The sequence below is a fragment of the Archocentrus centrarchus genome, chromosome 6 (assembly GCF_007364275.1).
Source record: "Archocentrus centrarchus isolate MPI-CPG fArcCen1 chromosome 6, fArcCen1, whole genome shotgun sequence".
In the NCBI taxonomy this organism is placed as follows: domain Eukaryota; kingdom Metazoa; phylum Chordata; class Actinopteri; order Cichliformes; family Cichlidae; genus Archocentrus; species Archocentrus centrarchus.
Window position 1 is genome coordinate 5839768 of NC_044351.1, and position 26366 is coordinate 5866133.

A 26366-nucleotide genomic window follows, 5' to 3' on the forward strand; every position below is an offset into this window, starting at 1 on the left:
AAATTATGTATTTCAATATTTAGTTATATTTGGGGTTTTTTTTGTCATTTTTACCAACAAAGTTTAATTGTGGTGCAACTGCAGGGCTTCAACAACATTTATTTCCAGTTGATAATAAACTGTTTTTCATTCTTTTCTTTTTTTGGTTAATTGCAAGAAACATCCACCAATGTGTAACATGACATTGTCCTAATACTTTTTTGTTTTTCCCCAAGCAGCACTCCAAAACCCAAAGAGCGGCAACTCCTTAGAATAAATGATTGACTCAGAATAGTTGTTACATTAGGTGAAGCGCTAACAGAGAAAAGAGAGAAAAATGAGCAAGGATGTTTTATTAAATAATATATTTCATGTCCAGATTTATTCAATTACAAGAAAAGAACATATTCATGCTCTCTTATTAAAGAAAACACAAAAGCTCTGCAGCCAGAAACCTGCTAAGCTCCACAAGTAAATTTCACATTTGACAAAACAGTCTCACCTCAATACCGCGCTTTTATCTGTCAGTCATATTGCATGATCTTCACTAGCTGCTGGAGTTTGCCTGCTTTTCATGCATTTGTAGATGTTTGATCAGCAGATCTTATGAACACTTCAAAAATCTCTTTAACCCTTCAGTGTGAAACTTGTGCTGCTGTATTCTGTTTGTTTTTGTTGTCCACAAGGTCACATAAGTTTTGAAACCCACTGCAAACACAGTCCTTTAGGCAAAGTGCCTCTGTGTTTTTTCATTTTCAAGAATATCTTTGTTCAATTTGAAAAACATAAGTAAACAACAAGAGGCTCTGAGTCTTTTTAGTTACCAAAAAATAAGTGGGTTAAAATTTAAAGTTGATTCCTAAACTTGGAAAAAACATTTTCTTTATGAAAACGTTACATGATTGAAAATTAAAACAGTTAATAAACAGATTAAAAAGACCTTCAGGATTAATTCATTGTGATTTAAGGGTGTTTTTTCCTGTGTCCATAAAAAAACAGAAAAAAATTAGGTTAAATAGGTTGAAATAAGTGAAAATCCATTTCAGGCAGGAGCATTACATCTAATTAATTAATTTTCTAACTTTTCCAACTGCTTCAAATGCTCATCAGCTTTTACAAAGTTATCTCATTAATCTATTCTCATTTTAGCCATCTTATTTAGCTTTAACTTTTTAGCAGCAAGCAAAAGACAAAGAGCAGGAGCAACAGTCTCACTAAAATATCTCCAATAAATAAAACATGCTTTAAATGAACTGGTTCTTATTAAGCGCTATTCTGCTCTACATGAGCACTCTAAGTGCACCCATTCACACACATTCATATAAGCACTTTCATCACATGCTTTCTATCTAAAATTCACACACAATCACACTCCGATGAACAAATGGGGAGCAACTTGGGGTTCAATATCTTGCCCAAGTTTACTTATGCAGTCATGCAGACTGGAGCAGCCAGGAATCAAACCACCAACCTTGCAATTAGTAGATGATCTGCTCTATCTCGTGAGCCACAGTCACCCCCCACGCAAGAAGGCATCATACAAGACTATTAACTTTATTTCATACGAAGACCATAACAGTTTGACGTGAGCATTGTCTTCAGTTGCATACAGGGATAAATAAGTACGAATGAGTGAGACATGTTTAACATCTAATAAATTTTTGTGTAAAGCGCAATATAGTACATGAGGTTTAAATATGGTTTTGCAGGAAACTTTTTTTTTTTGGTTTGCTTTAAAAAAAAAAAAAAAAGGAAAAAGAAAAAACTGTTTTGTTTTTTTTTGTTTAATTCAGTGTCTTTCTTTGTACTTCAGGTACCTGTACGCTATGGGACAGAGAGTCTGGAAACACTGGAAAAAAAGATACTTTGTTCTTGTTCAGGTATGAAACTACTGACTGATGAATTTGCATTGAGCTGAGAGAGATCTGGAAAAGTTCATAGGGGTCTGATCAACGTAGAGTTTTGGTATGATCCAGCAGCAGTGAAATATGAAGGTTGTGTGTCTGCAATGCATCCAAGCTTTCAGTCTCCACAGAAAACGTGGTCTCAATGGAACAAATATTTTTTCATAAAAATGTCCTTTTTCGTTTTCCTTCTTTTAATCTTCAGAATGTAGTCCAAAAAAAGAGAGAGAAACAACAGGAAAAAATAAAGTTTATTATTATAATTATTATTATTATTATAGAAAACCACCTCACAGAGCCTGCTGTACTTGAAAAGCTTTTAACTCCCCCAGTGTCTTCCTCATACAACATACTAAGTATTTTCTAATACTTTGCTGGGCAAGGGCAGGGATTAAAATCAAACTTGCCATTGTTAAACCTCTATAAAACTATGTTAGTCTGAAAGGTCTTTTAAACGAACAGAGAAGTTGTGTTAATTTGGCATGACTCAATGTTAGACAATATTTCTTTTTAACGTTCAAATATTTATGTGGTTTAAAAAAAGCAATTTATGCACCACCTTGACAAAATGTACCACCAATAAGAAACAACTGACTGGGGGACTATTCATATTATAATGTTCCTGTGTATACATAAAAGTCTGGCATTAATTCATATAACTCACTCACTGCCACTACTGCCAATGCTTGGGGCTCTAGACTTCAAGTATCTGTGCCTTCAGCCATTCACAAAGCTTTGTGGAAACCGTGACATTGCCCATTGGTTTGTGAAGGTGAAGAAGATTAAATGCATAGTGTTGTATAAACAATGAAAAGAGGTGAACGAAAAATAAATAGTGCATCGTAGGAATCCCCCAGCAGCCTAGGCCTATTGCAGCGTATCTGAGGGATAGTTTAGGGTCACCTGATCCAGCCCTAACTACTGTATAAGCTTGATCAAAGAGGTACGTTTTGAGCTTAATCTTAATAATACATATGTGTCTGAATCCAAATTGGGAGCTGGTTCCACAAAAGAGGGGCCTGAAAGCTGAAGGCTCTGCCTCCCATTCTACTCTTAAGTATCCTAGAGTTAATGGTGCCTAAGCTACCTTGGTCCACACCAACTATGTGGACCTGGCTAGCTACAGGATTTTCCAGGGTGCAGAGCTGGGTCTCCAATTCACCTCAAAAGTTACAATCAGCCTACATTTGTTTCAAGTGGTGATACTGCTAAAGGAGGCCGAGGAGTAACTAAACATCTGACACAGAACAGGAAAGTGCAGGAGGTACAGGAGAAGAAGCCATGTTGTTAGTGACTTGACAGAGAGCTAAGCTAATAGCTGCACTAAGCTAGAGAATCCCTAAAAACACACTAAGTGAATAATGTGAATATAATTTACAAGTAATTGAGCAGATAATGTGCTTTAGATAAAGCATGTGAAGACTGCACTATGAAATAAGTCATTTGGATTTAGCAGTCACTGCCTAGCCCTAACAGGCAAAATGTTACACACATTTTAGCACATCTCTGTGGGACAACAAAGAAATAGGAAATGAGAGAGAACCAAATGTATATTCGTGTGTCTGAGAACTGTGTGTGTGTGTTATCTCCGTGGTTCATCATTATGTATCTGTCTTGCAGGTTAGTCAGTATACATTTGCAATGTGCAGCTACAGAGAGAAGAAAGCTGAGCCTCAGGAGCTGATGCAGCTGGATTGCTACACAGTGGACTACTGTGACCCGCAGCCAGGTAGACACAAATGAACTGTCTGTAATAACAATACATACTATATGCCACAGTCAAGTCAAGTCAAGTCAAGTCAAGTTTATTTATAAAGCACATTTAAAACAACGACGTTGACCAAAGTGCTGTACAAGATCTGTAACCCCAAGGACTATACTAAATAAAAATAAAAATATATAAATAAATAGATAAAATAATAAAATAAAAATAAATAAATAAAAACATTAAGAACAATAAATAACATAAGAAAATTAAAAATTAAAACGTTTAAAACAAGTACCATAAAATACCATAAAACAATCATCTAAAAGGAGGTAGCACTGCAGCCAAATGCCAAGGAAAAGAAATGTGTTTTTAATAGAGATTTAAATGTGTGTATCGTCTGAGCTGTGCGGATATGGAGAGGTAGATCGTTCCATAGCTTTGGTGCTGCTGCTGCAAAAGCTCGATCACCTCTCTGTTTTAGTCTAGTTTTAGGCCTCTGTAAGAGCAGCTGGTTCGATGACCTCAGAGCTCTTACAGGGGTGTGACAGTGAAGCAGCTCAGACAGATACAAAGGTGCCAGTCCGTTTAAGGCTTTAAAAGTAAGCAATAAAATCTTAAAATCGATTCTAAAACGGACAGGGAGCCAGTGAAGGGATGACAGGACTGGGGTAATGTGTTCATGCTTTTTTAAACCGGTTAAAAGACGAGCTGCCGCATTCTGGACTACCTGCAAGGCGGTGCACAGATGATTGATCTATGCCAAAGTACAGAGAATTACAGTAGTCCAGGCGGGAAGTAATAAAAGCATGAATAAGTTTTTCCAGGTCCTGCTGTGGGAGATAAGGTTTTACCTTGGCAATGACTCTGAGTTGGTAAAAACTGATTTTGGTAACAGCACTTACTTGCTTCTCCATTTTAAAACTACTATCTAAAATGACACCCAGATTTTTCACAGCATCACGACAGTGAGGAGCCAAATGACTCGGAGTGCCAGAGGAGTAGCTTGAGGGGTCAAATTTACCAAAGCATATGACCTCGGTTTTGCTTTCATTAAGATTTAGGAAATTGTTTCTCATCCAGGACTTGATGTCACTTAGACAGTTCAGCAGGGGTTCCCATGGATCTCTGCTGTTCAGTTTGATGGGCATATATACCTGGATGTCGTCAGCAAAACAGTGGAAACAAATATTATGTTTCCTAAAAATCGACCCTAGAGGCAACATATACAATGAGAAAAGAATTGGGCCCAGAATGGACCCCTGAGGCACTCCACAAGAAAGCTTTGCTGTGGTAGAAAAACAGTTTCCTAGATGGACAGAGAAACTTCTATCAGTAAGATAAGATCTGAACCAAGTCAGAACCGTGCCTTTAATGCCAATTTCATGTTCTAGGCGGGATAGAAGGATCTCGTGGTCCACAGTGTCAAAGGCAGCTGACAGATCTAGAAGTACTAAAACTGCAGGACTACCAGAGTCCACAGTTAAAAGCAGATCGTTAAAAACTCTTAAAAGAGCCGTCTCTGTGCTGTGACGCATTCTAAAACCTGACTGAAACTTTTCCCTCATTCCATGTTCACTTAAAAATGCTTGAAGTTGCTTAAAAACAACAGGATCATTTTGGGAAATTTCTAGCTTCTTTGTCTGTATCCAAATTTCCAGACTTTCCACTTACGATAGATGATAGATGTATGTTTATGATAGGATTGTGACAGTTGAAAGGCAAATCAAAGATCAAGGACATAAAAGTAGACAAAAAAGGATATTAGACTGTTCAAGATTCCTCCCTGAATTAACTTTTTTCTGTTAAAACAATGTAAGAATCATCTAGATAATGTTGAAACTGAGAGAATCCAAACTTGGAGTCAGAATTTGTAAAAGCTGAAATGACAGTCTTGGAGCACTATGTAAATCTTTCAGAAGGTTTAGTTTAGCTTATTCGGATTTCATTAGCAAAAAATAATGCAGATGATGTCTCAGACAAATACAACCATCACACCATATAAACGGTAGTTTGTGTTGGGTAAACTTTTTGTCAATGGAACCTAACAGCATACATAATAACATAACATTTCAGCATAAACCAGTCAATTACTAAAGCATGCTCACATGAATCCATTTTATTTAATTAATTTCCAAAACCTCAAAAAAGCTGTTTAAATCTTAATTTTAATTTTAAATTCAATTTTAATAGTTTCTTATCTGCTTCTCAACTAAATTTTGTTCCTTCATATCCTGATACATCCCTGCTCTTTTAATTTTTAAGGTTCATTTTCGATAACTCACCTTTGAGAAGAGCATAAAGTACACAATTACAATTTAAAAAAAAGAAAAAACTAAACATAACAACAATCAACGCATAAAAAATTGTTATAATACGCAACATAAATAATCAAAAATGCTTGAAGAAATGTGCAAAAGTTTAGATATGATAAAATTTCCAAGCAAGAAGATTTGGAAGATGCCTTTTAATTTGTGTTCACTTCTTTCATCACCTCATCAGGTCTGCCTGGTGGTCGGTTGTTTTTCAATGCAGTGAAGGAAGGTGACTTGGTGATGTTTGCCTGTGATGATGAGCAGGACCAGATGCTGTGGGTCCAGGCCATGTACCGGGCCACTGGACAGTCCTACAAACCGACCCCCCCACCACAAAATAGAACCACATACTGCAGAGGAGGAAACCAAAAATCAGCATCCCCCATCAGTAAGTTCAGATTCTCACTCGCTCTGTTTTGATGATCTGAATGTTGAACACTGAAAAGAAATGAAAAGCAGCAGACTAAAGAGAGTGCTTTTGATACCTTTTAAAATAACACATTAATTATGGTGCAAAACACCATAATTATTTCGTAATTATTTCACAATTACACCATAGAAAAGGGCTGGACTCTGTTCCAGTCTGGAGTTGGCCTTGGTGAGAGTTTTACAGTTAAGGGTACCCATCTTTCATGGTGTCGCTGGCTGGGGTACTCGAGGGTGCTCCATCTGGTGACTCCATCATCTTACAAGGTGACTTCAACGCTCATGTAGGCAATGACAGTGAGACCTGGAGGGGCGTGATTGGGAGGAATGGCCTGTCTGATTCGAACCTGAATGGTGTTTTATTATTGGACTTATGTGGAAACCACAGTTTGTCCATAACGCACACCATGTTCAAACAGAAGGATGTCCATAAGTGCACGTGGCACCAGGACACCCTAGGTTGCAGGTCCATGATTGATTTTGGAATTGTATCATCAGATCTGCGGCCGTATGTTCTGGATACTTGGGTGAAGAGAGGAGCTGAGCTGTCAGCTGATCACCACCTGGTCGTGAGTTGGAACAGGTGGTGGGGGAGGATGCTGGACAGACCTATTGCACCTAAACGTATTATGAGGGTGAGCTTGGAATGCCTGGCAGCAGACCCAGTCCGCAAGATCTTCAACTCCCACCTCTCGCAGAACTTGCACAACATTCCGAGGGCGGCTGAGAACATTGATTCTGAATGGACCATGTTTCGTACCTCCATTGTTGAGGCTGCTGCTCAGAGCTGGGCTGCAAGGTGGTTGGTACCTGTCGTGGTGGTATTCCCTGAACCAGATGGTGGTCACCGGATGTGAAGGGAGCCATGGTGGCTACTCCGGGCTACGTGCCAATGTATCCTTGGGCAAGATACTTAACCCGAAGTTGCTCTCCGACCGTTCTGTCGGAGTATGAATGCGTGTGAATGTTAGGTAATTAAAAGCACTTAGCTTAGTAAAAATGGAAGTGCTTGTATGAATGGGAGTGCATGGGTGAATGCAAAACAGGTTGTATAAGCGCTTTGAGTGCTCATACTGAGTAGAAAAGCGCTATATAAGAACTAGTCCATTTACCATTTACCATTTACCATCAAGCTGAAGTAGGAGTGCTATTGGGCTTGGTTAGCCTGTGGGAATCCGGAGGCAGCTGATGGGTACCGGCAGGCCAAGCGGAACGCGTCTCAAACAGTGGCTGAAGCAAAAAACTCAGGTGTGGGAGGAGTTTAGTGAGGCCATGGAAAAAGACTTTCGGATGGCCTTGAAGCGATTCTGGCAAACCGTCAGGCGACTCAGGAGGGGAAAGCAGTACTCTGCTCACACGGTCTATAGAGCAGTAGGGCACTGCTGACTTCAACTGAGGCTATAGTCAGGCAGTGAAAGGAATACATTGAGGACCTCTTTAATCCCACTGTCATGCCTTGTGTATTGAAAGGAGAGTCTGGGCATGAGGTGGATGACTTGACCATCACTGGGGGTGAGGTCACTCAGGTGGTTAAACAACTCCTTGGTGGCAGGGCCCCTGGGGTGGACAAGATTCGAACTGAGTTTCTGAAGGTTCTGGATGTTGTAGGGCTGTCTTGGTTGACATGCCTTTGCAACATCGCGTGGAGATCTGGTGGTGCCACTGGATTGACAGACCGGGGCTGTGGTTCCCATCTTCAAGAAGGGAGGCCGGAGGGTGTGCACCAACTACTGGGGGATCACACACCTCAGCCTTCCTGGTAAGGTCCTGGTCGCGGAATGCTGGACCAGCTGTTTATCCTCTTGAGGATATTTGAGTGTGTGTGGGAGTTTGCCCATCCACTCTACATGTCTTTTGTGGACTTGGAGAAGACATTCAGCTGCATTTCTTGGGGTATCCTGTGGGAGGTGCAGTGAGGGTATGGGGTGTCTGGACCATTGTTGCGGGCCATTCTGTCCCTGTACAACTGCAGCAAGAGCTTGGACTGCATTGCCGGCAATAAGTCAGACTCATTTCCTGTGGGTGTGGGACTTCGTCAGGGCTGCCCTTTGTCACTGCTTCTGTTCATAATTTTTATAGACAGAATTTGTAGGCGTAGCCAAGTGGTGGAAGGCTTCCGCCTTGGTGGCCTCCGAATCTTATCTCTGCTTTTTGCAGATGATGCAATCCTGTTAGCTTCATCAGGTGGCGGCCTTGAGCTCACAGTTGAACGGTTTGCAGCCGAGTATGAAGTGGCTGTCATGAGGATTAGTTTAGGATTAGATTAGGATTACCTGTAAGTCTGAGGCCATGGTCCTCAGCCGGGTGGAGTGCCTACGCTGGCTCAGGGATGAGTTGCTGCCCCACGTGCAGGACTTTCAGTATTTTGGGGTTTTGTTCACGAGTGATGGGAGAAGGGAACGGGAGATTGACAGACAGATTGTGAAGAGGGAGCTGAGTGTGAAAGCTGCTCTAGTGAAAGTCTCATGTCGGTTGCAAGATTCGCAGTTACATTTAAATGTTTCAAAGTCTGTCTGTATGTTCTACTCAAAAACACCTAGTAAAGACATATATCAAGATGTGCTAGTATCTGAAAACTGTTTCTGAATTTAAATACCTGGGAATCACCCTGGACTCACAATTAACTTTTAGACAGCATATAAAGAAAATTGTTAATAAACTAAAATATAATATTTCAAATTTTAGGCAGATTAGAAATAATTTGACAGATAATTCCGCTAAATTATATTTTAACTCTATGATTATGTCTCATTTGCAGTACTGCATGACTAGCTGGACATTGACAAACAGAACGATCATGAAAAAAATAGAAGTTCTGTATAAAAAGGCATTGAAAGTATTAGACAACAAACCCAACTTGTATCATCATTGTAAAATATTGGAAAAATATCATCTTTTAAATTGGGAAAATCAAGTTAAATATGTAGATGTAATCCTGGTTTATAAAATTTTAAATGGTATGGCACCACCTCCCTTAAAGGATTACATAAAGAAGAACATAAGGAATACAAGAGCAGGTTCTAGAGGTGATTGTGTGGTTCCTTTTAGGAAAACGTTGTTTGGGCAATTATCATTCTCGTATCGAGCAACCAAAACGTGGAATGTAATACCAGTCAATATACGTAATATGGTCAGATTTCCTTCATTTAAAAAAGTCTGCGGAATTGGTTGTTTGAAAATCAAACCTGTAATCATTTTATTGAATAAAATTAGGGCAATGAAATATCTATTTATTCTATGATAAAATGTGGATGAAATTTTGTTTTGTTTTGTTTTTTGGTATGTAATGATGTTGAAATATGTCCTTTTTAATGATGATGTAATGATGATGAAATTTAAATTTTTATTTATTTATTTATTTTTTTTTTTAGCATGTACGTATATTTTAAATGAGGTGATATTAGTTTGATTAGGAGGACTACGGATGGAAATTAGCCTTAAGGCTATAATCTGGCATATTTTACATTGTTACAGATGTTTGTTAATATGTGTTGTCCTTCTTAAAGAAAGAAAGAAAGAAAGAAAGAAAGAAAGAAAGCGAAGCTGATGATTTACCAGTCAATCTATGTCCCTACCCTCACCTGTGATCATGAGCTTTGGGTAGTGACCGAAAAAAATGACATCGCAAATACAAGCAGCGGAAATGAGCTTCCTCCAAAGGGTGGCTAGCCTCTCCCTTAGAGATAGCTTAGGAGTGCAGCCATTCGGGAGGGGTAAAAGTCGCTGCTCCTCCACATCAAAAGGAGCCAGTTGAGGTGGTTCAGGCATCTGAGTAGGATGCCTCCTGGGTACCTCTTGGGTGAGGTGTTCCAGACATGTCCTGTCCTAGGAGGCCCCGGGGCAGACCCAGGACACACTGGAGAGATTATGACCCCGTTTACACGACACCGTTTCAAAATGAAAATGGCATCGTTTTGATGCGTTTTGGCCTTCTGTTTACACGACAACGGAGTGAAAACGATGTGTTTCAGAAACGGGGTCCAGAGTGGAGCGTTTCAGAAATGCACCGGCTTGTGTTCTCGTGTAAATGCTTGAAACTGGGGTGATTTGAAAACGGGTGACTCGCACATGCGCACTATGGTTGCGACGGCCACAGTTTTCCGCGCATGTGCAAATTGATACACAGTACTCGTGGATTCACGAGTGCTTCTTATGCTTTTCTTGTGTTTTTACCATTTTGTAATTCAGTGTTGTGTGCACCAGCGATCCAATCTCATCGTCAGTCCACACAAAACCTCTCACATTGGCCGTTTTGTAAGTAAAGAACAATTTCCTACTGTGTCACTCCACGCATGCGCGTCTTGTGTAAACAAACTTTGCAAAGAGAAAACCAACGCCAACTTGTGGCCTGGCATGAGAACTACATCGTTTTCATCGTTTCACGCGTCATCGTGTAAACACAGATAGTTTCTGAATGCTATCTTGTAAACGGAAGGCTGAAATGCATCAAAACGACACTGTTTCCAGTGGAAACGGCATCGTGTAAACGGGGCCTATATCTCTCAGCTGGCCTGGGAACGCCTTGGGGTCCCCCCAGATGAGCTGGTGGAGGTGGCTGGAGAGAGGGAGGTCTGGGCTTCTCTGCTTAGGCTGCTGCCCCCACAACCCGGCCCCAGATAAGCGGAAGAAAATGGATGGATGGATAATATAATATAATGTAATATAATATATGTGGGTTATGTAATTATTTCCCGTGTAGTTTGTAGTGGTGAACAAGTACTGTGGCCTGATCCTGGGTTTTGCTACTCTATAGTCAGCTGAAGGGACATCAGTCGGATCATGTAGAAGCAGCACTTAATCATTTAGAGTCATGCTTGACCCTGCAGTTTCAATCTTCATATTGGATTATGTTATGTTTGAAAAATGCACCTCAAAGCTTTGAAGAACTACTTGAAGGTCAAGGAGTGCTGTCTATAATGGGCTGTCCTCCACAGTTACATTCCTGACATTACGAAAAGCTCTTTGGACTTTGTTGGACCATGGCATCCATGCAGCTTGAATGCAAAATGGAATCTTCATTAGTAGTCCCAGATACTTTGGAACTTGCTGGTACTGCATTATAAGTTAGAATATATTGAATCCTGCAGACAAAACCTCAAGAGTTTTATATCACTGTATGTTTTTTCTGTATGTTTTTTTTTTGTTTGTTTTTTTGTGATTTTTGACCTTGATGGTCTTCAATTTAAATAATTTAAAGTAAATTTCTCCTCTTTTCTCTTTCCATCCACTGCCAACCTTCTTCCATCACACATTTCACACATATTACCCCCTTCTTTCCATTGTACACAGTTTCAACTGTCTTTCATTACAGAAAGCCAGTCAGACAGCAGGTTCTAAGATTGTGTTTTTAGAGAGGGGTTTCATGTGCACATGCTGATTGGTTCTCTGTCAACACACAGACAGACACACAGCAGGATTCAGATCGAAACAGATTAACAGCATGCAGGTCGTAGTACTGTGAGAGAGGAAAACAAACAAAGTAAGAAAAGAGGGTACAGATGAAAGAAAAAGATGGACAGAAGGCAGTACAACGACAAAAATAAATAGCGACACTCTTTTCTTGTTTCCCATTTTTCTTGCCATGTCCTCATTTTCTTGAATTGCCTTCCTCCTTTCTTCCTAACATCACACAATTTGTCTGATTTTATATTTAAAACAAAAGGAAAGAAAAACTTAGTTTACCTTCTCTAGGTTTTCCTTTTTTTTGCCCTTATTTTCCTCACTTCTCTTTTCAGTTTGACAATTATTTCCATCTTCTGCAGCTATATAGTCTTCTGCTTTCTTCCTCTTTTCCTCTACTTTCTATTTCTTTGATTCTATTTTTCTTTTTTCTTCTTTTTTTTCCCCCAGCCTTAAGTCCCATCTTTTTTCTCCTTTCCTCTTTTACCGCACATTTCTTCAAATAGATTAAAAAAAAATATTCAGTCTTCCATTCAGGTCCTTTCTATCACTGCCAACAAGGAAAAAAGATGAGATGAGATAAGATAAGATAAGACAATCTTTTATTCTTCCCACACTGGGAATTTTACAATTTACAGGAACAGCAAAGCACTCAGTATAAAACCAAAATAAATACAAAACCAAAATAAATTATATATATAATGATCTTAAAAAGAAAAATATTTAAATACTCTAAAGCAACAATTTCTAAGCACTATATTCATCTAGTAAAGCAATTTTTGCCAAAACATCTATTGCACTAAACTGCTTTTGCTCCACAGCAAAAAACTTAACAGGGCACTTGTGTTTTCTGTATTCCCCTTATTCTTCACCTTTTTTTTAAATTTGTATTTTTTTTCTTTTATAATTTCTTTTTGATTTTGATTTTTTACTCTTTTTCACCTGTATCTATAAACCATTTCATTTATTACCTGAAGACATAGAAGACATTGTCTGCATTCTCAACCCTTCCCAGGCCAAGTACTGTGAAATGAAGAGCTTTATATTAGGAGCTGATTATAGCTGTATTTATGTAATGTGGTGTGACTGTGGTCCATTCTCTCTGCAACTTGTTAGTGTTTAATGGAACAGATTGAAACGTCAATGGCGAGAGGTGCTGACACACTGTTTGCAAAAGGAAATGGAAGGTGCCCCTGAAATAGCTCTTAACTGGGTGCAAAGTGTTGCCGTGTGTGAGCGTGTTTGTGTGTAATGGGCTTGAGAGAAAGTCATTCTCACTGTAATAACGATCATGGCTGTTAACCTGCATCTTCATTTCCGCTCGCCCTGCAGGGTTGTTTTTGATGAAAATGCAATACAGGGTTAAATTTTACTAATGACTGTGTGTGTAATGGGTTATTACCATTAATAAATTCATATTTGTCCTGCCTTGACTTTATGGAAATAGCTGCAATTTGTTAACACTAGTGAGATGTTTTTATTTTCTATTTGTAGGTTAATAACTTGGAGGTGAGACAATGAAAGCAGAGCAACAATATCTTTCCTTTGTCTTTGGCAGTAAGCAGGCAGCAGCATCAGATTTTATTGACCAGCATGTCAGAGCAAATAATGAAGCTGTTTAAGCATGGAAGCCATGTCAGAGGCTCACACATACCTGCCTATTCAGTTACTGTTTTTACTCTGATGAATAAATCCTGCTCTGTGAATCCTCACTTGTTTTCATGGATCAACTGGTCATTTTGTACATGTATACCAGCTGATGACCAACAGTCTTCTCACTCTTAAAGGTTCTGTGTTTGACTGGCGTAAAACCACTGTTATTAATGAATTCAGTCAGCAGTCTGCCACTGTTGCTTGTTCAGGCTCTGTGCAAAACTGTAATGATACAATTAGTCTGTATATAATAGATGGATGGAGCTATTGTGACCCACTGGTTTAAAAAGCCCCATTATGGGATGTCAAGCTGAGCATTTCTGCTATCACCATTTGAAAGTCAATTTGGGTTAGATCTGAGTGAAGGGCACTGCACACTCATTATCTGACTATCAGAACCATGATTTACAAGATTAACTTCATGTTAGATAAAGTGTTACAGAACAGGGGTTCTCAAACTTTTGATAACTACTGAAAAAGTAGTTACAGTATGTGAGCATTAAGCTGTAATGCAGTTGGGTCACTATGCCAAAATCACTGAACTGTTTGAAATTAAATGGCTCTTTTGAGTTTATCTGCATTTGTAAACAGTGACTAGTGCTTTGAACATGAAGTCTTGGACTGGATATCTGTTATCTGCTAGCCAAAGCCCTAAATAATTCCAGTGCTAAGTAAACAGAATAGCTGATGAGTTACCTGCTTCAGCAGCAGTTAAACTTTTTGGAGAAGCCAAATAATCTATATCGACTCTGTCATTTTCCCTGGAGAAATGCATCTGCAACCTGCTGTTAAGTCATTGTTTACTAATTATTTCTTTTATTTAATGCAATGTACTTGCATTCAGATAGTGCTTTTTTAGTTTTACTGACCACTCAAAGCACATTGGACTACAAGTCACACTTTAACCATTCATACAGTACTTTATTCTATAGACTTCAAGCACTTTAGCAACTGCATATCCATGTGCAATTTAGAATCACTCGTTAATCTAACATGTATGCCTTTGGACTGTGGGAAGAAGCTGGAGTACACAGAAAAACCAACACAGGCACAGGTAGCACATGCATACCCCACACAGAAAGGCCCCAACGTGGGTTCAGACAAGGAACACTTACTGTGATTCAATAATGCTAATGATTCCACCATCATGCTGTGTTAGATTTTATATCTTAATGTTAAAGTTTGGTTCTTCGTGTATTAACCATACAAACACTCCAGTGTGCATCAAGATTTAAATTGATATTGATTGTGTTGACTGTAAATTCTAAAAGGCCGCAGTACTTAAAAAATTTACATGTTTGTACTGGTACTGTAAAGCCTCAGTCCTTAGCTGAACCTTGAGATCAGGAGATCATTAGTGGTTAGTAGAAATTTCTAAGACATGGCTTAGATATGTACCTTTATACCTTTATATATACCTTTACATTGCAAGATGCCAGAGTTATAAATCTCAGAAACCAATTTTATTCACAATTTGATGATAATAGAATAATATCAAATGATTCTGAGAATCTGGAGAAAAAAAGTGACAAGGCCAAAAATCAGTATTTAGGTGCCTGTGAGTTTAAAGGGTTGTAATGTGTTCCCAGTTGTAGTCCGTTTTATGGATGTCAAATAATCAGAGGCTGTGGGAATGTTTGGCTTTTACCTTTAGCAAAGAGAAAACCTTTTTTTTTTTTTGCTATAGCAGGACCAGGTTCAAGAGATGTTTAAGTTGTTTGTGGGAAGACTTAAGTTCCTAATGTTCTTACCTCCAAACTTTTTTGAAAAGGACAACCACTCAAGTCTGAAAGAAACTTCAGCAAACAATTTCAATGATTGAATGAAATGGACCACAAACAAAGTCCAAATGAGTGGAAACCATCAGAGGCTGTGATCTTTGTGACACTTGTATCACTTCTGTCCTCAGAATGAACAGACAGGTCTTGAGGGCCCAGACTGGCTCCTGAAGGTGTTTTCAAAGATGGTTCCTCTTGTCATTTGTGTTTTTGAAAAAGCAGGTGGACAGTTTGACAGCAATGATGATCCTGAGGAGAGACTTACAAACTTTCCATTCATCTTAACCTCTTGGGCTTCAGCATCCCCCTCAAATGCAGTAGAACAGCTTTGAAAATGTTTGTGTGCTCCTTTTAACTTTTTGACTGAGATGAGTTTGTCTGTTTGAGCTCTGCACAGTAAGGCGCTGCACTCAGTGAGATGGAGGCTGATGGACTTGTCTGTCTGCATCTTCATCTCTACTTGCTCTGACATCACCAGCACCGCTCTGCGCCGTCAGGCAGATCATGTCACATCTTTCAACCATGTGCACCTGAAACCGAAACACTCTGTCCTCCTCCTTTTTGTCTGCATCAATAACCTGCCATCAGGGGCCGCTGCCACCTTTCAGAGCAGGTTGTCACATAGATGTGACTGTTGCCGTGATGATGCCAGTGGAACAGAGACTAAATGGATATACAAAGATGGAGCAGAAAAGAATACAGATGAAGAGAAGATATAGATGAGCATGTGTTACATTTTAGTTGCACACCTGAGAGTTTTTGCAAATAATCAAACAATCCATCAGAACAGTGTTTTTTTGTTTGTTTGTTTTTTCCCTTTTTCTTTTTTAAAATCTGTGCTTTCTTATTGAAACCTGTTATCTGCTTTGCTCAGAATGCAGTAAGCTGGGTCAGAGGGCTGGTAGGTATGGCAAATTTGATATGGGACATCTAGCTTGCCGATAAAAGGAGACTGGCTACAGACATGTGAAAGCTCAATTTTAAGTTAACACCTATTTTGTCTTCTTTTTTCCTTTTATTTTTAAGCTTGCATGCTCTCATAAACACTTGAATGGCTTTGATGCACATATAGTGATTATTTGTACTGAATGATCAGGTCAGGTCAGATCACATCTTAAAGATCTCATTGTCCCATATTTTCTCAGTAGAATACTTTGTGGTATGTAGTTTCCAAAAGTATAAAGAGAACCAGATCCTTCAACTATGAATCCCCTCTCCTGTGGAACCAGCTCCCAATTTGGATTTAGCAGACAGATACTATCTCTATTGTTAAGATTAGACTGATAAAGTTTCTAGTTAAAGCTGGATCAGGTGACCCTGATTCATCCTTTAGTTAATCTGCTCCATATTGGAAATGGACTGTTACTTATATAGCACCTTTCCACTCAATTTGAGCAGTTAAAGCGTGTTCTACTTCAAGTCTCATTCACCTAATCTCTCTCTCTTTCACTCACCACACACACACACACACACCACACACACACACACACACACACACACACACACACACACACACACACACACACACACACACACACACACACAGAGCACTTTTATCTATTCTAAGCACTTTTATTTAACATTCACACATAGTCGAATGCCGATTGATGTATCTGTGGCAACTTGGGCCATACTTAGACAGGAGGAGCTGGGATCAATCCACCGACCGACATAATGATTTTAGTGTCATCATAACATGATAGTTTTAACTGCATATGCAATTAATAGCAACTAGATAGTATAGTGGCAATATTAGCATCTTTGGAACAGTAGGTTTGAGTTTGAATCCCGGCAAGCGTGTGTATCCAGTAAAGGTCCCCAGGCTAAGCTCCTACTTGGGAACATGAGTGAGATATATAGTTAAAGCATAACTAAAGCCATACTGGCTTGGACGTTGCCTGGCTTAACAAGGTCAGTGTCAGGTACTGAACAAGGCATACATGCACAAGGACTAATAATATGGAACTAATGCAAAGCTATGGGGTGAGTAGAAAGGCACAATGAATAAGATACACCTAGTAGCTCACTGCTTTAACATCAATAAAATAAAGTTACTATCAAATTTGGTGATACAGAGACTACAGCACAGTTGGAACAATAGTAAGTAGTATGGATATAATGAGCAAGTCCTGGTAGAATAGAGCAGTGGAACTGAACTAGATGGTGAACAGTTGCCTGCAATGTGAGAGAGGATAAATATTATGGCCAAACTCAAGGTAGTCACCTAACCAACATAGGCTCACTAACAGAGTCCCATCAGAAGAAATGTTCGCAGATGTCGACACTACCACCATCCTCACTATCACTATCACTGAAATCAGTGTGCTCATACATGCCATTGCCACATATAGTATAAGATCAAGGATGGTAAAAGATGCCCATAACTGAGGCTCTAGAAACTGCCAAACAAAGGCTCACAACTCTGGCCACTAGGCTGCATATACATGCATATACATTACAAAGATGACCCCCGAAATGATTTGCTCCAAGAATGGCTCAAGCAGCTGAAGACGGAGAGTAATGTGGAACAGGAAAAGGAAATATTGTGGATGACAAAGCCCCTGTATTGGATATATAGACACTGCACTGGTCTGTCATGGTAAAGAGGGAGCTGAGCCTGAAAGCGAATTTACCGATCAGTCTACATCCCTACCCTCACCATGGTCATGAGCTTAGTGTAATGACTGAAAGAATGAAATCGCGAATACAAGCAGCAGAAATGAGCTTCCTCCGAAGGGTAGCTGGCCTCTCCCCTAGAGACAGGTTGAGGAGCAAAGCCATTCAGGAGGGGCTCAAAGTCACTGCTCCTCCACATCAAAAGGAGTCAGTTGAGGTGGTTCGGACATCTAACTAGGATCCCTCCTGGGTGCCTCTTGGGTGAGGTGTTCCGAGCATGTCTTGCTGGGAGGAGGCTCAGTGGCAGACCCAGGACACACTGGAGAGATTATATCTCTTGGCTGGCCTGAGAACGCCTTGGGGTCCCCCCAGATGAGCTGGTGGAGATGGCTGGGGAGAGGATGGTCTGTGCTTCTCTGCTTAGGCTGCTGCCCCTGCGACCCAGCCCCGGATAAGTGGAAGAAGATAGATGGCTGAACAGTTTGGAGTTAAATTATAATTTTATTAAATGGCTTATCAAGTCCAAACTATAATCCTCTCTTGTGGTTTCCTGTGTGTCCCACTCACTCATCTCACTGTCACTGTTTTCAATCACTATTTCTTTCAACCACACTAAATGTTTGGTAATATTTTTGTGAAAATAGTTGTGCATGTTTCATTTAGATTTTATGTAGCTACAACTACTAGTGGTACTGTAGTTTGGTGTCACCACCAGAAACCAGTGACAAGTATAACAATTTGAGTCTGTGCCTGTGACATACGATCTATTTGTGTGATTGTGTGTCATGTTTATCAGAGCCAGAGAATTATGCTCATGCAAACATCATACTGATGAGAAACTGTTCCAGAAATGCAGAAAGCTGGGAAAAAAATACATCAAAATCAATCCATATTTTCTGTTCATTCTCACAGACACACACATGTACACGCACACCCTCACACATAACCTGAACATAATAGCTGAAAGTTGGACTTGACAGAAATCAACATCACTCCTTTGCCCGTCTGTCCCCAATCAATACTTCCCCTCCTCCTTCCTCCTCTTATTATCAGCAGTAGTCTATATCTCTTTGTCTCATTTTCTTTAGAGTTGCCTCTTTCACTCCCTGTCTTTTCTCTAAATTACATTAAGGACAATCTGGTGTTATGGAGGTAACAACTTTAAAATGACCTACATCGGAATTAGACAGAGAGAAAGCAGGCCATCGCAGCCAAAGGGCAGTCACAGACAGAAAAGTGGGAGAATGAAAAGAAAAGAAGCTGGAAAAGAAAGCAGAGGAGCGTTGATTGGAAGTTGATTGTAAAGATTTCACTTCTGTGGTTTTTTTTTTTTTTTTTTTCTCTTTTGGACAAAGGCGACAAGAGAAGGAGGAGGAGGGGTTGAAAAGCACAAATGCATGAGAGTCCTCATGGGCTTCTCTGCATCCACACAAAAAACAAAATAACAGCGTTAATAAAAAGTGATCACTAAAGCTCATCTCAGGCATGGGCCGCAGGCATGGAAACAGCGTCAGTATTCTCAGCGAGCTGCGGTCTTTTGTGGGGCCATGTGTCATGGTCAGAAGCTTCCCATCTCAAAGTGTACTCCCACAATGAAGGCAGAGTGGAGAGTGTTAGGCTTTTCATTTGGTGGGGCCATTAACAGAAAGGCCTGAAAGGACTGGAAATGACCCAGGTTTGCTCAGGCCTGGACACCCTGTGCCTCTTTGGATTCTTTTATTTTTTTCATTTTTCTTTTGATTCTTTCAGCACTGACCCCAAAGCCTCATTGTCATCTGCATCTCCAAGCACTACTCATCCAAACTAAACTATTGAGGCTGCTGAGTAAAAAATACTTTATTATGAGCCATTCTAAATTTTCTCAAATGGAAAGTCTCCTAATTTTTTTTCTCTTTTATAATTAATGAATCTTATGCACAGATCCAAGTCAAATGAGTCAGTTTAAATAAGAGGTATTGTGTTTGTTCAATACCTGTACCTGTACTATTGCGTGCAATTGTTGCAGTTTATTTTGTCACAGTACCACATACACCATCCTGCCACCCCATATACTCATCAGAACAAAGAACATCAAGTTGCTTGACTTTTTTCCCATATTGTGTGTATGTATATTCTGTAGTTTTGTTGTTTCAGTTGTCCTTATTGTAAATATGCTGTTGTTTTTCTGCACACACTATAGAACTTTAACGGTTCTGATACCCAGTCCAAACATGAATTGATTGATGACTTTTTCTATCATATTTCTGATAAAAATATTTTTCTTGCTTTTTTTTCCTTAAGTCCCCCTTGAACCAAAACATTGTCCCAAAACTTTAAGTATGAACCAAGCCATGGATTTGAAGAATTGTAAAGCATGTGTTCAGTGTTGCCACGTATTGTGTGCATGACTGTGTTTTTAAAAACCCACGAGTACTTGCCCTTAACAGCTAACAGCAGGAGGATACAACCAAATTAAATGATTTTGCTCACTTTATCTTTCTTCAAGTTCTCTCCTTTTTTGGCTTTTTCTATGTAAAATTGAACTTGAATCTTAAAGTTCTGGTTATCCACAAACAGCAATGAACTTGTCTATTAACGATTGTCAGTTGTGTCAGGAGAATCCACAGTTTACAGGAGAACCTCAGCTGACAGATTTTAACAACATCATGGCATGAAGCAAATTTTTGTGGATGTTGTTTGCAACACAAAGCATTTTTATAATTGTACAACATGAAACTTTGTTTTATCTGAGTGCACCATTACAGGCCTAAAACATTTCTCCATGTTTGTGTTTTAACCATAGCAGTTCCACAGAGTACTTCTCTGTGTGTTTCTTATTCATCCATTACACCCATATGGCATTGCGACAGTGATGTCATGCGAAGCGCTGGGCTGCCAGTGGGAGCAAATGATGATTCAGTGATTTACCCAGAAACTGTGATCAAATAGATAACCCTGAGATTTGTGGGAAACCCCCTTTACCACCTGAGCCACAGCTTTTTAAATATTTACATCTTTTGTTGTAAGATTGACTGACACATTTTTGTTTTTAGGCTTGCCAGAGTCTGTTTGAAGAGTGTCAAGTATTTTTTTTCTAGCTGGCATGATTTTGTTGGCTTCAGGGAATTTAGAAGCTCCAAGTCAGAGGCCATAGTAGATTGCTCTCTCTTGTTTGGAGGAGAGTCGTTGCCCAAAGAACAGGAGTTTAAGTATCTCCCAACCCTCACCTATGGTCATGAACTCTGGTTAGAGACTGAAATGATGTGGATACAAGTGGCTGAATTTATTACCTAAGCTCAGCCTTAGAAAGGGATGAGGAACTATATCTGGAGGGAGCTCAAGTAGAATCCTTGGAGCCAAAAGGTGAGTTGAGGTGGTTCAGGCACCTGATCAGGCTTGCTTCATGGGCACCTTGCCTTACAAGTCTTTCAGGCAGACCTTAACCGGGACCCTGGGAGGAAACCCTCCAAACTCATTGGAGAGATCATACTATAGCTCATTTAGTCTGGGAGCACCAGCAACATTTGCCTTGGGATTCTGGAGGATCCCAAGGGAAATGTTACTGGGGAGAAGCATGTCTGGAATACCCTGCAAAGCTCGCTGCCATCATGACCTGATTGTAAAGCAAAATCAAAAACTGAAGCAAAAGAAACTGGGTAGATGGATAGATGGTCTTTTCGTGGGTTTTTAATGACCACTGGTCATCTATGAGCTTTTGCCTTTGTCATTCCACACATCTCTCCCTGTCTTCTCTGTCTTCTGTAAACTCAAAGATTCCTTTAAATCTTTATAACATTACCAAACCTTTGTCATCACTTGACCCGCTGATTATACAAACTCCATTTGCTCAGTCATATGATTTGGCCCAGTGATGACACATGATTGAGCATTTCTGACATGCTGCCATATACACAGTTAAGATCAAATCATACACTGGTGTCACAAGTCAAAGCCTGTTCTCATTGCCTTCTCTCAGATTCTTAACAATCAGTCTCAGTTACATCACCATCAGCTGTTGAGTCACACAACTTTAATTTTGTCATCAGTAAAATGTGGCACATTGTATTGTGGGCTTATTAGCAGAAAGTATTTTATATTCCCCTGACTGTTTTCATCCTTTTCTGAAATGTTTGAATGTACTACATGGCAAATAAATAAACATACTTTATTTAGACACTCAAATCAAATGCCAGGCTTTAAATATTGTGAATTGTAGAGTAAATGTGGGGATTTTGGATGATCAGAACTGTTTATTAGATTTCTTGCTTGTTACATTCTATTGATTATATACACGGATCTCCAGCTGAACTCAGGTATGGACAGCTGATGCAAGCCACATATTTAATTAGTGCCATCAGTACAATCATTTTTTAAGCTGTGCTGTCAGCTGCAGAGATCTTTATAACATCTTGACCAGACACACTGACTATTAAGTAAGATTAAATGTAAAACTAGCAAACATTTCATTCTTTAAAACATCCTTGTTTCTCTTCATGTGGTCATACAACCTGATCTGCTGCATTTGCTCAGTGATAAATTGCCATCTACATGGCTGTTTTTTCCACCCTGACTGATTTCCAAGCACTGTAAACCCAGATTTTGATTCCACTTAAAAATATTGAGTTCATATTACTTAAAATTGCCTAGAATGTGAACATTACTTGTTAATGCTGAGCAGACTGTACTTTTTGATGGTCTATCTTATTGTAATCATGTGTTTGAGTTCAAACAACTTAATATCATCAAGTTTTGCACCTGCTAAAAATCTAGTTTATACCAGTTTTAACAGACTGGCTTAATGCGCAGCTGCATAGTGGCATGATGGATAGCACTGCTGCCTCACAGGTAGAATACCTTCTAGAAGGTCTGGGTTCAATTCTGGCTTGGCCCAGGCCTCTCGCTGTTTGGAATAGTAGACATTTGGTGTTTTTGTTTGGTTTTTGTTCACAACGCTCTCTCAGATAGTTTTTTTAATTGTTCCATGGACAAATGTTATTTGTAAATGTTAATGTACCAGCATTCAGCAGGGTTGAGTTTTATCATGTTTGTTTATTTACCAAATTCAAACAGACACAGTTCAACACTGTAAAAAAATATTTGTGTTACTGGGCAGCATGGTGGCGTGGTGGTTAGCACTGCTGCCTCACAGCTAGAATAGTTATCTGATAGTCTGGGTTCAATTCCACCTTAGCCCGGGACTCTTGCTGTGTGGACTCATGTATGTTCTCCCTGTGTCTGTATGGGTTTCCTCCCACAATCTGAAGACATGCAGTTACTGGGGTTAAGTTAATTGGTCTCTCTAAATTGCCCACAGGTGTGAATGGTTGTCTGTGTCAGCCCTGCAACAGGCTGGTGACCTGCACAGGGTGTACCCTGCATCTTACTGCCTTGTCAGCTGGGATAGGCTCCAGCCCCCCCCCCCCCCCCCCCCCCCCCCCACACACACACACACACACACACACACAACCATGGAAAGGATAGGGGGAATTGATTGATCAAAAGACATTTTATTTTTTCATGAACTATAAAAGATAAGTTTGGTCAATTAGAACATACAGTTTAGTTCAATTGGATATGGAGTAGTGCTTACTTAACAGGCTGAGTTAAATGAACTGTTTCATTACTTAAAAAATTTAAGGCAACGAGTTACCTTGGTTCTTTTAAGTAGATTCAACTTACCCAGGTTTACAGTGAGTGTTTTCCTCACGCCGTCCATGTTATAACAAGCATTTAGCATCAGCTGAGATGACTGACAGTCTCTCACCACCAAAACACTTCAAGTTTAGCTCATCCCACTATTCAAGTAAAGATGAAGTAAACATCCCTTAGTGTTGAACAATCCTTACCTTGTCTACTCAAATAACAAGTATGCCATATTGCCAAAAGTATTCACTCATCTGGCATCGCATGCATATGAACTTAAGTGACATCCTATTCTTAATCCATAGGGTTTAATATGATGCTGACCCACTTTTTGCAGCTATAACACCTTCAACACTTCTGGGAAGGCTTTCCACAAGATTTAGGAGTGTGGTTATGGGAATTCTTTTTTTTAACCATTCTTTCAGAACCGCATTTGTTAGGTTAGTCATTGATATTGGATGAGGAGGCCTGGCTCTAAGTATCCACTCTAATTCATCCCAAAGGTGTTTTCTGTCAAGTTGAGGTCAGGATTTTGTGCAGGCCAGTCAAGTTCTTCCAAACAAACTCGCTTATCCATGTCTTTATGGACCTTGCTTTGTGCATTGGTGTGCAGTCATGTTGGAACAGGAAGGTGCCATCCCTAAATTGTTCCCACTAAGTTGGGAGCATGAGATTGTTCAAAATGTCTTGGTATGCTGAAGCATTAAGAGTTCCTTTCACTGGAATTAAGGGAGATGGCCAACTCCTGAAAAACAATCCCACACCATAATTCCCCCTCCACCAAACTTCACACTTGGCACAGTGCAGTCAGACAAGTACCATTCTCCTGGCAACTGCCAAATCCAGAGTTGTCCATTAAATTTCCAGACGGAGAAGCGTGATTCGTCACTCGAGAAAACATGTCTCCACTGCTCTAGAGTCCAATAGTGGTGTGCTTTACACCACTGCATCAGGTGCTTTGCATTACACTTTATGATGTAAGGCTTGGATGCAACTGTTCGGCCACTGCTGTGAAAAAAAAAATGCATATTACAGTAGGATAGTATACATTTTACAATTTACATCTAGTTGTCCAAAACCATTTTTTAACTCTTGGCAGACTTGTGCACATCTAAGTGTATTTCAGTCACTCACCTCTGTGTTTTCTATTCAGGTCTTGATCCATCTCAGCGTCAGGGAGTGGAAGAACTGATTTCAGCATTTCCATGTCGATTCAACCATGCTGCCCTATTCACCATTTTACAGAAAAACACACTCAAACACCGAATGAATGACTCCTTCTCCTGCTTGGTATGTGAATAAAAACATTTTTAATCGTTTGCTATCATCAAACTGTTCACAACATTAATCACTAATCACACGATCTCATAAAAAGAGTTTTTTTTATCATCTATAGCAAAAAAAATATCAAAGTCTTACGCATCAGAACAGTTATTAAAGAAAAATTTGTAATGGTAATGCTGAAGCAATTAGTTGAATAATTAAAGGTAGTGAAACACCAAAAAGATAACTGACAAGTACTTTAATACATACATGTTTATGTCTACATACATAATATGTTTAGGTTTCTCACTCTGTGACCAGTTATGGTAAAATGATGGTTTGATTGTTCAACCAAAAAAGTAAGAGGATTGTGTCTGATTTCTGGTATATGACAATAACTTTCCCCAGGTAGCAGAAAAAGGTTGACACTAAGGAAACATTAAAGAATAATAGAAACAAAGTAGAAAAACATAGCTTGGGCTTCAGTTGATGAAAAGAGCTCCAGAACTTGACAGGTTTTAAAATTGTCATTATTTTTAACAGACAAGTAAGTAACATAAACTACTTTTTAGCCTAAAGAAAATAAAGTAGGTGAAAAAATGCTTGGGTTTCAGTTTAACTGTTAGTTGCAATCATGTATTCTTTATGAAAATGCACTACAATTTCCGGGACTAAGGCCATAAATTCCCTGTAGTTACATGTATTTTACAGGGATGTAACCTGTAAGTAAGTTTAAGTTTTGTGTAATTTCTGGGCAGTTTAGCTGAAAAACCATCAAGGTTCCCCGTTCCTGCATCATAAGTACACTGTACTTTTTGGGGCCCAGGTCATATTATGTAGTGGCTTAATCTAACTTACAGGTAAGATGAGATTGAGTTAAATTAAATTCTGCCTAATTTTCGGGACTACAGTGTACTTATGGCCTTAGTCCCGGAAATTATGCAGAACTTAAACTTACTGAGAGGGTACATCCCCCCCAAATACCTGTAATTATCAAAAAATAACTTTAATTACATGTAATTACTGTACGGGGTAATGAGCTTTTGATGTATCCAGAAGTTACCAGAGGTATAAAAATTTTCTGCATCTAATTAGGTTTTTTTTCTGTTGTCTGATTTAACACAGAATAAGTCATACCTTTCATTACATGTAGACTGACCAAAGACTTATTTACAACTACATTTAATGATTTTTAAGGCTTTAAACACTAAATCCCTGGATTTTTTTTTTACCTACAACAACATCCCCAAATGAATTCAGTCACCAACTGTGTGGTGAAATTGAACAATATTGGACTCTATGAATGAAGTACACTGTGGATAATTTTCCTTCTACCTAATAAAATAAGAACTCAAATCTTTATAACAATGAGTCAGTATATGTCACTGAATCTGCAACCCTACAAAATTTGAACCCACCCAGAAATGTAACACAACAATACTCCATCTATTTTAGTATTAGACAAGCTCTTCAGTTAATTTGCCATGCTCAGTGACCTTCAAATAATGGCAACGGGTTGCATTTTAACAAGAGATGCAGCCTGACCCTGGTCCAGGGACCTCCTAGGTGGAAATGATCATCTTCTCAAACGTGAATAAGTTGTAATGCCTTCAATTTTAATTTAATGTCTTTTGGTTTGGGGTTAGGTGATTGAACAAAATAAGGTGTTTTACTAATTAAAATTTACTGATCTAGCTTTGAGTTT

At 39.3% G+C, this 26366-nt stretch overlaps 1 protein-coding gene across 7 annotated transcripts in view; it reads left to right on the forward strand.

The window, feature by feature from the left end:
* Positions 1 to 26366, forward strand: part of cadps2 (Ca++-dependent secretion activator 2) — a 280333-nt gene that overhangs the window by 81769 nt on the left and 172198 nt on the right. For 4 of the 7 annotated variants that reach the window (XM_030730939.1, XM_030730942.1, XM_030730940.1 and 1 more), the window contains exons 9-13: positions 1793 to 1859; positions 3504 to 3612; positions 6091 to 6295; positions 16970 to 16974; positions 24552 to 24688. In XM_030730939.1, coding sequence (XP_030586799.1) covers positions 1793 to 1859; positions 3504 to 3612; positions 6091 to 6295; positions 16970 to 16974; positions 24552 to 24688 — 523 coding nt within the window. Of the gene's footprint in view, positions 1 to 1792; positions 1860 to 3503; positions 3613 to 6090; positions 6296 to 13516; positions 13522 to 16969; positions 16975 to 24551; positions 24689 to 26366 lie in introns of all 7 variants that reach the window. The other 3 variants (XM_030730938.1, XM_030730941.1, XM_030730944.1) reach the window with 2 other exon arrangements.